The sequence below is a fragment of the Eptatretus burgeri genome, chromosome 8, assembly GCF_056783735.1.
Source record: "Eptatretus burgeri isolate ZD-2024b chromosome 8, Ebu_testis_v1, whole genome shotgun sequence".
In the NCBI taxonomy this organism is placed as follows: Eukaryota; Metazoa; Chordata; class Myxini; order Myxiniformes; family Myxinidae; genus Eptatretus; species Eptatretus burgeri.
The window spans coordinates 54,407,961-54,422,236 of NC_140968.1; the positions used below are offsets into that span (position 1 = coordinate 54,407,961).

General features: G+C 42.9%; 2 protein-coding genes across 7 annotated transcripts in view; one reads left to right on the forward strand and one right to left on the reverse strand.

The window, feature by feature from the left end:
* Window positions 1-11,977, reverse strand: part of EIF3B (eukaryotic translation initiation factor 3 subunit B) — a 71,530-nt gene extending 59,553 nt beyond the window's left edge. The window contains exons 1-3 of the mRNA XM_085892115.1: window positions 11,771-11,977; window positions 6,919-7,111; window positions 6,445-6,564 (exon numbers count right to left, since the gene is read on the reverse strand). Of these exons, the coding sequence (XP_085748241.1) occupies window positions 6,445-6,564; window positions 6,919-7,111; window positions 11,771-11,906 (449 nt within the window). The 5' untranslated portion in view covers window positions 11,907-11,977. The remainder of the gene's footprint in view (window positions 1-6,444; window positions 6,565-6,918; window positions 7,112-11,770) is intronic.
* A 122-nt stretch (window positions 11,978-12,099) lies between these two features.
* BRAT1 (BRCA1 associated ATM activator 1) overlaps window positions 12,100-14,276 on the forward strand; it is a 55,136-nt gene continuing 52,959 nt past the window's right edge. For 2 of the 6 annotated variants that reach the window (XM_085892100.1, XM_085892102.1), the window contains exon 1: window positions 13,608-13,812. In XM_085892100.1, the coding sequence (XP_085748226.1) occupies window positions 13,773-13,812 (40 nt within the window). In that variant the 5' untranslated portion in view covers window positions 13,608-13,772. Of the gene's footprint in view, window positions 12,254-12,370; window positions 12,390-12,697; window positions 13,037-13,607; window positions 13,813-14,276 lie in introns of those variants that run through there. The other 4 variants (XM_085892104.1, XM_085892105.1, XM_085892103.1 and 1 more) reach the window with 4 other exon arrangements.

The following is a 14,276-nucleotide window of genomic DNA, read 5'->3' on the forward strand; positions in this document are numbered from 1 at the left end:
GCACCCCGAACTGTGATTGGTGAGGACACCAGATAGTCTATTACTGCTACTACTGCACAATCTGGGACAAAGTTCTATCTGCTAAGTGGAAAAATTGTCTTTTTCCCCACCAATCACAACCAGAAAGCACTATCATTATTTTTAGCTATCCAGAGTTCAGTCTGAGGATACCCAAAGACTCAATAGCTCAGTGGGCTGTCACCGCGTAAGTGATGAGGTCCTTGGGTTTGAGTGCTGGGTCGAGTCAGAATTTCTTCACACTATCCCGTTATTATTCCTGTTTATTAAACACATAAATGAAAAACAAAGACCGACTCGCATCTCTCATCTGTAAATGGAGAGAATAATGAATCAGCTCTCGCCTAATCAATTAAACCCAGTTGACGAGGAATATATACAGTGGGGAGAACAAGTATTTGATACACTGCCGATTTTGCAGGTTTTCCCACTTACAAAGCACGTAGAGGTCTGTACTTTTTATCATCGGTACACTTCAACTGTGAAAGGACGGAATCTAAAACTAAAATCCTAAAAATCACAATGTATGATTTTTAAATAATGAATTTGCATTTTATTGCATGAAATAAGTATTTGATACATGAAGCCGCTGTCACACCTTGACGATTTAGCCAGCGTATACCGATTTATGAAAAATTTGTCGAAAACGCTGGCACACGTCGAATAAGTTAGGGTACGTTTTGTATACGTTAAGAGCACGCTGAAAAATACTGCCATACGTCGGAGTACGCTGGCTTTAAACGTTGTACTTTTGGGTTGTCCTCAAATTTTTGCATGCTTGAAATTTTACGACGTATGCCAGCGTACGACTCACGTTCCGCTACGCTGGCCATAAGTTGTAAGCACGTTATGCGATCGTTGACACACGTTACTTGTAAGTTACTCATAAGTCGAAACACGTCGTGGTAATGTTTAGCGTACCCGAAACTTATTTCTAACCTATGAGTAACGTTTTGTAAGCATGTTACACGAACGTTGTTCACACTTCGCAACATGTTACTTGAAAGTTCCTCATACGTCGAAACACGTCAAAGTAATGTTTAGGGTACCCGTAACTTATTTATAACCCATGAGTAACGTGCTTGGGAATTATTTGTAAAGCATGTCCTTCACACAAATACGTATGTAGACGTATTTGACGTCTTCAGGACGACCACAGAACTTACTGAACGCGTTTCTAACTTACAGATACCGTATAATGGCGTATTGGCAGCGATTAGGGGAATTGGTATATAAAAAGGGGCTTCGCAGGAGGAACCCGTCTTTTTTTTTTTAGACTTCATGGCGAGTACATGTCCATGTCATTCCGAGAGATGGAGGATACGGCAAAGCTGAGACGACAATACCTACCTGTCCTCAAACATCAACATGACCTCATCGAGTTGACACTGCACCAGGTGCGTGCCAATAGAGCTGGGAGAAGAAGACGTGAACGGAGGAGAAGGAACTGGGTCAGACCATGGATCGGGAGGCGACGCCATTACGGCATATATGACCATCTCATGGTGGAACTCCGGAACGAGGACCATGCATCCTTCATCAACTTCCTGAGAATGCCCCCAGCGATGTTCGATGAGCTGCTAGCCAGATTGGGTCCAAGGATAACCAAGCAGTACACCTTCTACAGGGATCCGCTTGAGCCTGGCATGAGGCTGGCACTGAGCCTGCTGCTGTTGGTGTCGTGACTGCAGTGCTGTGGAAGCGATTTAACTCGTTCAATGAAAACGATTTCAATTGCCGAGCACCAGCGTCCAAAAACAATAGGCGAGTGACAGCCATTTATTAAAAGTGAAGTTGCAGCCTATGAATAGAAAACCTCACGTAAATCCTCGACGATACGCTGCCACGCTATGCATACGTTAGACTATCGTTGGGCATAGGTTGTGGACGCCTAAAACACGCTAATCAATCGTTGGTATAACTTATCTATAAGTTATCGAAGCGTTCTGTGTTCATTACTAGTACATTATGCATTTGTCCAAGTTGTTTTGAATACTTTCAAAACTGAAACAAAAAAAATAGTTCATCGTGGGAATGAGAAAAAAAATTAGCCGAAAAGAATATCGAACAATGGTACAAAGTAGTCTCCTATTCGTGGACGCAACGAGGATCCATCATCGCCCACACCCTCCCTATCACACTCACCTACTACTACTGACACGCTCACCTAATACTACTACTACTGATACTACTGACATTGACATCTACTCAACATGGAGTCTGGAACACTGACGGGTTCCTCTTGTGAAGCCCATTTGTATATACCGATTCCCCTAAACGCTGCCAAATCGCCATTATACGGTAGATGTAAGTGGGAAACACGTTCAGTAAGTTCTGTGGTCGTCCGGAAGACGTCAATCAAATTCATCTACATACGACAATGTGCGTTTGAGATACGTTACACATAGGTTCAAAGCACATTACCAATAAATTAAAAATTAAGTTTCGGGTATGCAAAACATTACCTCGACGTGTTTTGACTTATGAGTAACTTACAAGTAACGTGTGTCCGACGTGTGTCAACGATCGCAGAGAACTTATGCCAGCGTATGCGGAACTTATGAGCCATACGTCGAGTACGTCATAAAATTTTCAGCATGCTTGAAATTTCACGACATACGAGATGTACCACGGAATATGACAGCGTACTTCATTGTTTTTCAGCGTGCTCCTAACGTATACACAACTTACCCATACCGTATTCAACGTGTGCCAGCGTTTTAGACACATTTTTCATAGGTCGGCATATGCTGGCTAAATCGTCAAGGTGTGACTGCGATGTTGACACTTCCAATTTTCAGGCGGTTATGATTTATATCGCCGTGCAGCAGCTTTTTAACAGAGAACGCCACGAGTTCGTCGGTGATACGTGCAGCGCGCTATGCCTAAGTTAAACTATCGTTGGGCATAGGTTGTGAACGCCGACAACAGGCTAAGCATTCGTTGGTATAAGTTATCGATAAGCCAACGAAACGTTCTGTGCCCGTAACTATTATGTTATGCATACGACCAACACGTTATGAATACGACCAAAACTTTTTTTAAAACCTCAAAACTTCAGCGTACGCCAACGTTTTACATACATTTTTATACGTTGCCATTGCTGGCTAAAACGTCAAGGTGTGACAGCGCCTTCAGAAAAACAGAACTTAATATTTGGTACAGAAACCTTTGTTGCAATTACAGAGATCAGATGTTTCCTGTAGTTCTTAACCAGGTTTGCACAGACTGCAGCAGGGATTTTGGCCCACTCCTCCATACAGATCTTCTCCAGATCCTTCAGGTTTCAGGGCTGTCGCTGGGCAACACAGACTTTCAGCTCCCCCCAAAGATTTTCTGTTGGGTTCAGGTCTGGAGACTGGCGAGGCCACTCCAGGACCTTGAGATGCTTCTTATGGAGCCACTCCTTAGTTGCCCTGGCTGTGTGTTTCGGGTCGTTGTCATGCTGGAAGACCCAGCCACGCCCCATCTTCAATGCTCTTGGTGAGGGAAGGAGGTTGTTGGCCAAGATCTCAACATACATGGCCCCATCCATCCTCCCCTTAATACGGTGCAGTTGTCCTGTCCCCTTTGCATAAAAGCAGCCCCAAAGAATGATATTTCCACCTCCATGCTTCACGGTTGGGTTGGTGTTCTTGGGGTTGTACTCATCCTTCTTCCTCCAAACACGGCGAGTGGAGTTTAAACCAAAAAGCTCTATTTTGGTCTCATAAGACCACATGACCTTCTCGCATTCCTCCTCTGGATCATCCAGATGGTCATTGGCAAACTTCAGACGGGCCTGGACATGCGCTGGCTTGAGCAGAGTGACCTTGCGTGCGCTGCAGGATTTTAATGCATGACGGCGTAGTGTGTTACTTATGGTTTTCTTTGATACTGTGGTCCCAGCTCTCTTCAGGTCATTGACCAGGTCCTGCCGTGTAGTTCTGGGCTGATCCCTCACCTTTCTCATGATCATTGAGGCTCCACAAGGTGAGATCTTGCATGGAGCCCCAGACCGAGGGAGATTGACTGTTATCTTGAACTTCTTCCATTTTCTAATAATTGCGCCAACAGTTGTTGCCTTCTCACCAAGCTGCTTGCCTATTGTCCTGTAGCCCATCCCAGCCTTGTGCAAGTCTACAATTTTGTTCCTGATGTCCTTCGACCGCTCTCTGGTCTTGCCCATTGTAGAGAGGTTGGAGTCTGATTGATTGAGTGTGGACAGCTGTCATTTATGCAGATAACGAGTTCAAACAGGTGCAGTTAATACAGGTAATGAGTGGAGAATGGGAGGGCTTCTTAAAGACAAAACTAACAGGTCTGTGAGAGCCGGAATTCTTACTGGGTGGTAGGTGATCAAATACTTATTTCCTGCAATATAATGCAAATTAATTATTTAAAAATCATACAATGTGATTTTCAGGATTTTTGTTTTAGATTCCGTCTTTCACAGTTGAAGTGTACCTATGATAAAAATTACAGACCTCTACGTGCTTTGTAAGTGGGAAAACCTGCAAAATCGGCAGTGTATCAAATACTTGTTATCCCCACTGTATATACAGGGTGTCCCAAAAAAAAATGTATTCACATTTTGGTTCCTCATAACACAATGAATTTTTCATTTTTTTCAGATCAAATTGACCATAATAATGGCAGAAGTACGACTTGGTTTTGAAGAAAGAAAATTTATCATAAAGTGCTACTGGAAGCATGAAAACATCATGGAAGTGCAAAGACAATTTAGAAGACATTTTTACAAAGATCCATCAACGCGACACACCATTGCTCGCATCCGAGATAAGTTTGAAACAGATGGAACTGTGCATGACATCAATAAGGAGCGTTCAGGAAGACCACGGTCATCAACCACCCCCGCAAAGGAAAATCAATTGCTGGAAACCCTCCACCGATCCCCACGAAAATCTGTACGACAAATGGCTCGTGAGACAGGAATCCCAAAATCAAGCGCCCATCGCATTTTGAAGCGAATTAATTGTAAAAGTTACATTCCAAAATTAATCCATGCTCTAAATGAAGACGATCCTGACCGCAGAGAGAATTTTGTGAGTGGTACCTAGGCAAATGCGAAGAAGATGCAGCATTTCCATCCAAAATTGTTTGGAGCGATGAGGCCAGCTTCAAGTTAAATGGCTCAATTAACCGACACAATTGCACCTACTGGGCTCCTGAAAATCCACATGTTACTATGGAACACCATTTAAACTTACCAGGGGTTACTGTGTGGTGTGGGATATCAGCATTGGGCATCCGAGGGCCATTCTTTTTTGACCAAACTGTCACTGGGGATGTTTACTTAAATTTGCTGCAGGAATCCATCGGTCCATGTGTCGAAAAATATACTTTCAGCAAGATGTAGCACCTCCCCACTACCACAGTGATGTAAGGGCCTATCTCGAAGCAACTTTTCCGAACAGATGGATTGGGCGAAGAGGTAGTGTTGAATTCCCTGCGCGTTCCCCAGACCTCACTCCAATGGACTTCTTGTTATGGGGATATCTCAAAGATAAGGTTTACGGCTCAAAACCAGCAATAGTCGATGAGCTGAAAGAGGAAATTGAAAGACAATGTCTTGCAGTTCCAAATAAAATGATTCGTAACGCTGTTGAATCCATTGGTCCGCGTTAGGAATGTGATGGTCATCAGTTTGAACATTTGTAAACATGCATTTATCCATTTTACCATTAATCTTGTTTCTAAGTCAATAAACAACGCATTTATTATCATTTAAAGAGTGAGTACATTTTTTGGGACACCCTGTACATAAAATTGACTCATCCCAAGCTCTTCTCGCCGAAGAAGCTGCATAAGGCAACCATGAAAGGCTACGCAAGGTAAGCCCTTTGCGGTTTCAAACCCTTCTCAGAGTTCCTCCACAGCTGTCATGACGTTCACAAATAGTACACACACGATTTTACGATGAAGTCGCCTGCAGCATCGCCACATAAGGATCGTCTTGCCCTTCTCCTAATGACCTTACGATGATCCCTGGTGCAGATTTTAACGATGAAGTCGCCTGCAGCATTGCCAAACCATCAAGACAATTTTCCTAATTGTGGATTTAACAACATTCACAAAACTTTGAGTATGCTTTCATGGACCATTTACATTTTCTCTTGTGTGTACATCAAAAGTTATAGAAGTTCAGAGTTGCACAAGGATGTCACAGATACTGTGTGTGTGTGTGTGTGTGTGTGTGTGTGTGTGTGTGTGTGTGTGTGTGTGTGTGTGTGTGTGTGTGTGTGTGTGTGTGTGTGTGTGTGTGTGTGTGTGTGTGTGTGTGTGTGTGTGTGTGTGTGTGTGTGTTCGCACATGACCAAAAGCAAGCATACTAATCGAGTCAGGAGGAAAAGGCCTTGCATTCCAACAGGAAGACAGTGGAATACAAAGACAAAGAAAAATAACACAGTGAATGAATGTTCATACTTGTCAAAGTCAGAGAAAAGGTTAACCCTGAAGGTGTGCTGCTTGTCCAATTTGTACCCCTCGGCATTTTTAACGGCCTCGAGGGCCGCGTTGTGCGACGAGAATTCCAAGAATATGTACCTGTGAAAGCAGAAAAATAAAATAAAAACCCCGTGCGGCACTGTACATTAAAATCAGCAGGTCATGCACCAGAAATTATTGCGAAGAACTTCATCATGGCACCACAACATTGCACAAGATCAGAAAACAAAGATGAACCAAAATCATACATCTAAAACAACGCAACCACGAAAATTCATCTCCTTCGATGAAAACTGGCAATGGCACCAATTTTAAAAGGCCTTTAACCCCCTCTTCCCAAAGCATCGCCAACTTATAACGTCTTGGCAATTGTGAACTCTCTCAAAAGGTACTGAGAAATGGAAAATCCGATTTAAAAACAAAAACAAGAAATCAGTGCACCAGGCCACGTACCCTTTGGTTTTGCCATCAGCCTCGGGGAAGAACTCGCTGACAACCTCGCCGAACTTGGAGAATATTTTACGAATGACATTTCGCAGCTTCTCCAGCCGGTCTGGCCCCACTTGTGGCACATTGTCCACCACGACCACAGAATCTATACCGTCAGCCTCCTGGGGGCATTCCTCAAGGATGTCTGCAAGCAATTCTGGGCACAAGTGACAGAGATAACACCTTGAAAGCCTGTTTTCCACGAGTCATGTATTCCATGAACGGCACTATTACAAATCTCATGCTCCACGTGATATTCATGGGCATCCAATCGAAACACCCAGTAGCACCACCACCAAAAAAAGCTTCAGTCATGACCAAGTGTCAAGAAAGTGAAAATGACAAGAATCTGCGATCACAATGGTGTTCTTGTCACACGCTTCAATGTTCATCGTCAGATCGTAAAAAGTGCAACATAATGCTATTTTTCATCGAATCAGTTTCCAGAATAAAATATTGTTGTGGAAATGGTTCCTCGAGGGTTAATAATGCTTAGTATAGTGCAATTATATCCTTAGTCAATGTAATAGTGTAAATGTAACGCAATTCATTGCAATTGAAGAAATGCGCCACTTTTGTAATAGTTCGACAGTATCCCTCTCCCAATGTTTGTGTCTAAAATGATTAACCCTTTTGACCCCATCCTCACCTCTGTAATCTACAATAATAAATAATAATAATAATAATAATAATAATAAGTTTATTTCAAGTTAACTTCCATCACAGCCAAAGGCTGAGTTGAAGCAAGACCAAAAATAAATAAATAAATAAATAAATAAACAAACAGCAAGAGGAGGAGAGCAAAGATAGCATAAAGCAAGAAGGGCACTCGGCAGAGCGCATACCTCCGCTACGCAATGCCTGATCCACGAGAACATATCGGGCCCAAGACATTTTTGAAATACAATGCTATATATCGTTTTTGGCCCAATCTCTCAATGGTGAAGAATCACTTTATAAATTAAATAATCCTCGTATCCAGATCCAGATTCAGATCTTCACCAAAATCGAATCAATTCGTCCATGCCACATACCCAACCTGTCCACCAAGTTTCGTCCGAATCTATCCACAACTTTTTGAGATATTGTGCTATACTGTATATCATTTTTGCCTGATCTTTCAGTGGTGAAGAAAGAATCACTTAAACAAGGACAAATGTGTCCAAGAGCAGCGTCCTAAAGGTTTTGTCGGCTAAAAAAAACAAACAAACAAACAAACAAACAAAAAACAACTTCCGATATTTCGTCACGTGCCTTGATTAAGCCAATAGCGAGACCCGTCATAATGTATTTACGTATTTACGAAATAAATAATGTATTTACGAAATTACAATACGGTAAATGGAATAATCTTTAAAAAGTAACGTGAACTTTTCGAAACTTTAAAGCAAATGTCCGAATATAATTAAAATTTCATGATAGACGCTCTCAAAAGGCACCGTCTATGTGAGGATGTGTACATGTGCCTATTATTTAAGGAGATCCGGATCTCGTATATACAAGAGACGAGTCCTAGAGGTTAAGGTTTTGTCTTCACAAGAAGAAGAAAAAGAAGAACAACGCCGAGCTCTCTATGAGCAGCGTGTCGCTATGCGAGACGCTGCTAAAAATTATCATATGCAGATCCGGATTCGGATCGTCACCAAGATTGAATCAATTCTTCCTTGTCACACACCCAACATGTCCACCAAGTTTCGTCTGAATCCGTCCACAACCTTTTGAGATATCGTGCTGTATGTCGTTTTTGGCCCGATCTCTCAATGGTGAACAATCACGTAAAAAAAATTCCAGTCGTCGGATACGGATCCGGATCTTCACCAAAATTTTCTCAGTTCGTCCTTGTCACACACTGAACCTGTCCACAAAATTTCATCCAGATCCATCCCCAACTTTTGAGATGTCCTGCACACAAACAGACAGACAAAGACAGAAAGGCATGAAAACATAACCTCCTTCACCCTCGGTGGCAGTGGTAACAAAGGAAACTGATAAATTGCATCTTGATTAAAATAGATAAATGACATGTTACGAGGATTCATTCATTATGCGGATAAGATATGACATTGGGCTGTTGTTGAATATATATATATATATATATATATATATATATATATATATATATATATATATATATATATATATATATATATATCAAAGTTGTTCATTTTGAGTTCCGTAATTGGTAGCCACTACGAGATCATCTCTGTGGGTAGCAAAAGTTGAAGCTTGGAATTTGGCAGCAGTCTCGCAAAAGCACGCCAGAGTTGATGACGCCTGCTCTTAAGTGGCTCCAGACAGCAATCGTGAGAAGCATCCAAGTAACGACATGATAGTTTGGCCACGGATAACTCTACAAGCTCTTTTCTGAACATTTTTAAATTGGGTTACATTGCTGCTTGGCAATTCCGCTCGACCACATGGAAGCCCCAATCCAGGGAGGACAAGAGATGTGAAAATGGTTACAAGATCATTGCTTTCGAGGAAGTGACAATTCAACTTCCGATTCTTAACTGGTTTAACAACGTAACTGACATGAGCATCCTATTTCAGATCTGCCTGGATAAAAACACAGCACCCAACAGTTTGATAGTATAATTTTGGATTGCCACAACATTCAGTGACAAGATGGAAGGGGCTGCTTGGTTTTGAGTGAAAAGACGTCAACAATTGCACACTTCTTGGGGTTACGGCACATTCCATTATCTGTACACCAATCGTGAAGTTGCTCAAGAACGGTTTGCATAAGAGATTCCATACAGGTGCCACGCTTTTCAATAAATGTCAGATCGCCGACATACTTGGAGCAATGCATGGCAGTGACACCTTCACTAAAGCCGGCATTGTTAATCACGGCAAGGAATACAACTGATCCGACTTAGTTCCCTGGGGAACTCCGGCGTGCACGAGTATCCGCTCAGAGCATTTGCCAAGGTACTGAACACACTGTCCGTGATTAGAAATCGAGTCGGTTATCCAAGAAACAAGCGACGAATATGCTGGACTGAGTACTCCCATTTGTAGGAGTTTTGAAATCGCGATCGTGTGATCAATATGGTCGAACGCTTTCGAGAAGTCTGGAGGCATCCGTCATCAAAGAAATCGATTCTGACGTTTGTGCATACTCATGAAGTGCGTGCAGGATATGAATCAGGCAGTGTGAGGTTGAGGCACCTTTGGTGTTTCCAAACTGTTTGGGATCAAAGCGGTACTTCATTGCCTCCGTCGCGGTCGATGTACGATAAAGTGTTCTGAAATCTTTGAGAAATCATCCGATTAGAGCGACTGAGCGCAAGTTGGCAATGGTGGCAAGGGGCGATTTCGGAATAGACACAATATGCGCCTTTTGCCACCGTGCCGGGACCGTCTGTTGCATGTGCGACGCATTGATGATCCGTCAAAGGTCCAACTAGTCCACAAGAAATCTGACGGATAAATCTGGCAGACATGTCGTTGGGACCGCTCGCTTTTCGAGATCAGATTTTCCTCCAAGTTCTCCACAGACCTCCCAAGGTCGAATCTGACTAATGGGAAGAGATGGTAGATACACTGGAAGGAGGGAGAAGTTCAGCGGTTGTAAAACGTTTGCAAACTGGGAACATATTGCATCAGCTATGGCTTTGTGATCCGATTGATGAATATACTCAACGACAATATCGTGATGTAAGCTGCCATTGCTCGGAATCATAAATTAAATATCTTGATACGACACTCGCGGGTTTGAATGTTTGAGATGTTCAAGTTTCAAATGCAGTGATTTTGCTTTTCTGTCTTCATTCGGCATATGACCGTATCGCGGTAATGCGTCCGGCATGGACAATTTCTACGAAGGTGGAAGGCACGCCGACGATGTTGTGCAAAAGTCTTTGTCTTGTGGATGATGCTGAACACTTCGCTGTGGAAAGTAGGTATCAATGGCGTGATGGAGTATGTGGTGGATGACATTGCACTTGTTCACATTCTTGGAAGACAAGACTTCAGACAAGTTAGGATGGCACACACACACACACACACACACACACACACACACACACACACACACACACACACACACACACACACACACACACACACACACGTACACACACCTTATTGATAAACTGATTATAATCTATTTCTATTTTGCATTGTCATCATTGATGGTAGTATAGTATAGTATAGTATAGTATAGTATTGTATTTCCAGTAAAAGCCTTATTGGGAATGTAAACCCCATTGTTTTTATTGTAATCATAAGTTGCTTGTTCGTCTTTTCATACTTTAGGGGCCTCAGTCATGATCTTCCACAACCACCTTTGTACCGTAACTAACCACACTAACCATACAGTAATAACGAACCACACAGTAATAACGAACCACTAACCACACAGTAATAACTAACCACACACTAATAACTAACCACAAACCACACAGTAATAACGAACCACACAGTAATAACTAACCACTAACCACACAGTAATAACTAACCACAAACCACACAGTAATAACGAACCACACAGTAATAACTAACCACTAACCACACAGTAATAACTAACCACACACTAATAACTAACCACAAACCACACAGTAATAACTAACCACACAGTAATAACTAACCACACAGTAATAACTAACCACACAGTAAATATCACGTGGTGAACAACACGTACTGCACACGACCGAATCACGAGCCGTGACAAGTAGTTTTATTTATCTCACGTCCATCAGTGTGAACAACCAACGGGACTCTGAACACATCCCGGTGGTGTCAGCGCCGCCATGTCCATGTGCTCCTCCAGGGCCGGACGGATGTATCGCTGAACCCGATGATGCAAACTCACCCGAATCAGAAATGTCATCCAAGAAATCCTCGGGATCACTGAAATCCTCCTCCGTGCCGAACCGGTCGTGCGAGAGCGCAGACTCGCCGGGTTTGGGGCTCCGAGCCTCAGCAGGGCCCTCCCAACTTCCTTCCATGATTCGATGCGCCAGAAAAGGCGTCACAAACGCAATCCAAAAATACGGCGACTCCACATCTCCAAAATACGGCAACCGTACAGATACAAATAACGCACTTTTACAAAACGCAATCTAAAAATACGGCGACTCCACATCTCCAAAATACGGCAACCGTACGGATACAAATAACGCACTTTTACAAAACGCAATCTAAAACTACTTTAACATAAAAATACCAAACTCAATCTACTAAAAGGGTGAAATATCATAAAACTATCGATCAAGCGTCCTCCTCGATACGTTGTTAAACTTCCGTTGTGGTTCATCGGGGCCGTTCGGCACACAGCAACGTGGTGTTCCTGCAGGTATCCTGTTTAGTGGTTTTAATATAAATTCGTTCTGAACCTGAGGTCGGTTGATGATTGTTTAATGACCGATAGTTACCTCCTAATTACTGTGTGAAAGAGGAAAGCAACGATTCGGGTGTGAACACACACACAGGTACACACAGGTACACACAGGTACACACAGGTACACACACGTACACACACGTACACACACGTACGTACACACGTACACACACACACACACACACACACACAAACATACACCTACACACATACATATACACACACACGGACACACACACACATACACCTACACACACACACACATATATATATATATATATATATATATATATATATATATATATATATATATATATATATATATATATATATATATATATATATATATATATATATATATATATACTTCTTCTTCTTCTTCCTCTTTCGGCTTGCTCCCGTTAGGGGTCGCCACAGCGGACCAACCGTCTCCATTTCGCTCTATCCTCCACATCTTCCATTGACACTCCAACCACCCGCATGTCCGCCCTCACCGCATCCATGAACCTCTTCTTTGGCCTTCAGCCAACTCTCGCCCTTTGCCAGTCATCGTCCCAACATTCAGAGTTCCAACTCTCACCTCCACACTTCTACCCTTCCCCCTCTCCCACTGCCTCCGGACTCGCCTTCCCCGTCTCCTTCTCCTCCTTCGCCCAGCAGTAGCACAATTTCCACTGGTACCCTGCTGACCACCGGTACCGGTGGCGGTCGTTGGTAACCCGGGCCTCGACCGATCCGGTATGGAAATTCGTTTTGTTGTCCGCATAATGATTTGGCATAGGTTTTTACGCCGGATGCCCTTCCTGGCGCAACCCTGGTCGCCTCTTACGACACACAGGGATATGGTACACCTATTCTAACCGGGGCATACACCGGGCCCAGTACAACTGGTACTCATTTCGCCGACCTCGGAAGGATGGCAGGCTGAGTCAACCCCCTGGTGTTTTCGACTTGGTTTATTTATATTTATATATATAAACATATATATATATATACATATATATATATATATATATATATATATATATATATATACATATATTAATTCAGTGTCCCCAATGTATATATGTATATATAGGATGGATGAGCTAAGGGAGAGATTGGTGAGCAGATGAGCTTGATGGGGGAGATTGCTGAGATGGGCTGGACACTTGGTGCGGATGGGGGAAGAGAGAATGGCAAAGAGAGAGAGAGGATTGGTTGAGGGAGCAAGGTAGGAGGAAAAGAGGTGGACTGTGGTTGAGATGAGAGGATTGTGTGAGGAGGGATATCAGTAAGGGGTGGTTGGGGAGGGGAGGGTAGTGGCTGAGGACAGAGGGAGGTGGAGGAGTATCGTGGTCAAGGCAGAACAGAAGATTGGTGCCATCAGACCTCACCCCTTATAAAGGGAAGACGAGGAGAACAGCCTGTGTCTCTGTCTGTCTGTCTGTCCGTCTGTTTCTGTTATAACTTGATAACACATTAACGGATTTCAATGACGCCGACGACAGTGGATTCAAGGAACTTGAAGGAAGGTTTGTGATGCATAAATAAATAAATAATAAATGATGGTTTGTGTATAGGTAAACTGGCACATATGGCAAAAATTCAAACGCCAACTTGCGATGCTGGTTATCCCCGCACGGACGGCAGGATCTCCCAGGAATACCTTATTGTTCTCACCGCATAGATTAACCATCGCAGGAAAGATTGCTATCCCCATCAGCGAAACGACGGGCCTTGTATGCTGGTATTTGTTGTGCAGGTATGTTGAAAAATAAGTTGGTGTTTCCTGGACTAATGTATCTTGTTTGAATAACTTTTTGAACAGCCCCCATTCATTGCAGGTAACCAATTTTTATGGTGGCTTTGAGAAGTTGGCAGGTTAGGTGTGTGTGTGTGTGACAAATGCCATTGCAAAAGTAAACATTCCTCCCTCATGCCACTCTCCCTCCCCTCAGTTTCCTATACTAACTAGTGGTAATTTTACTTCATTAAG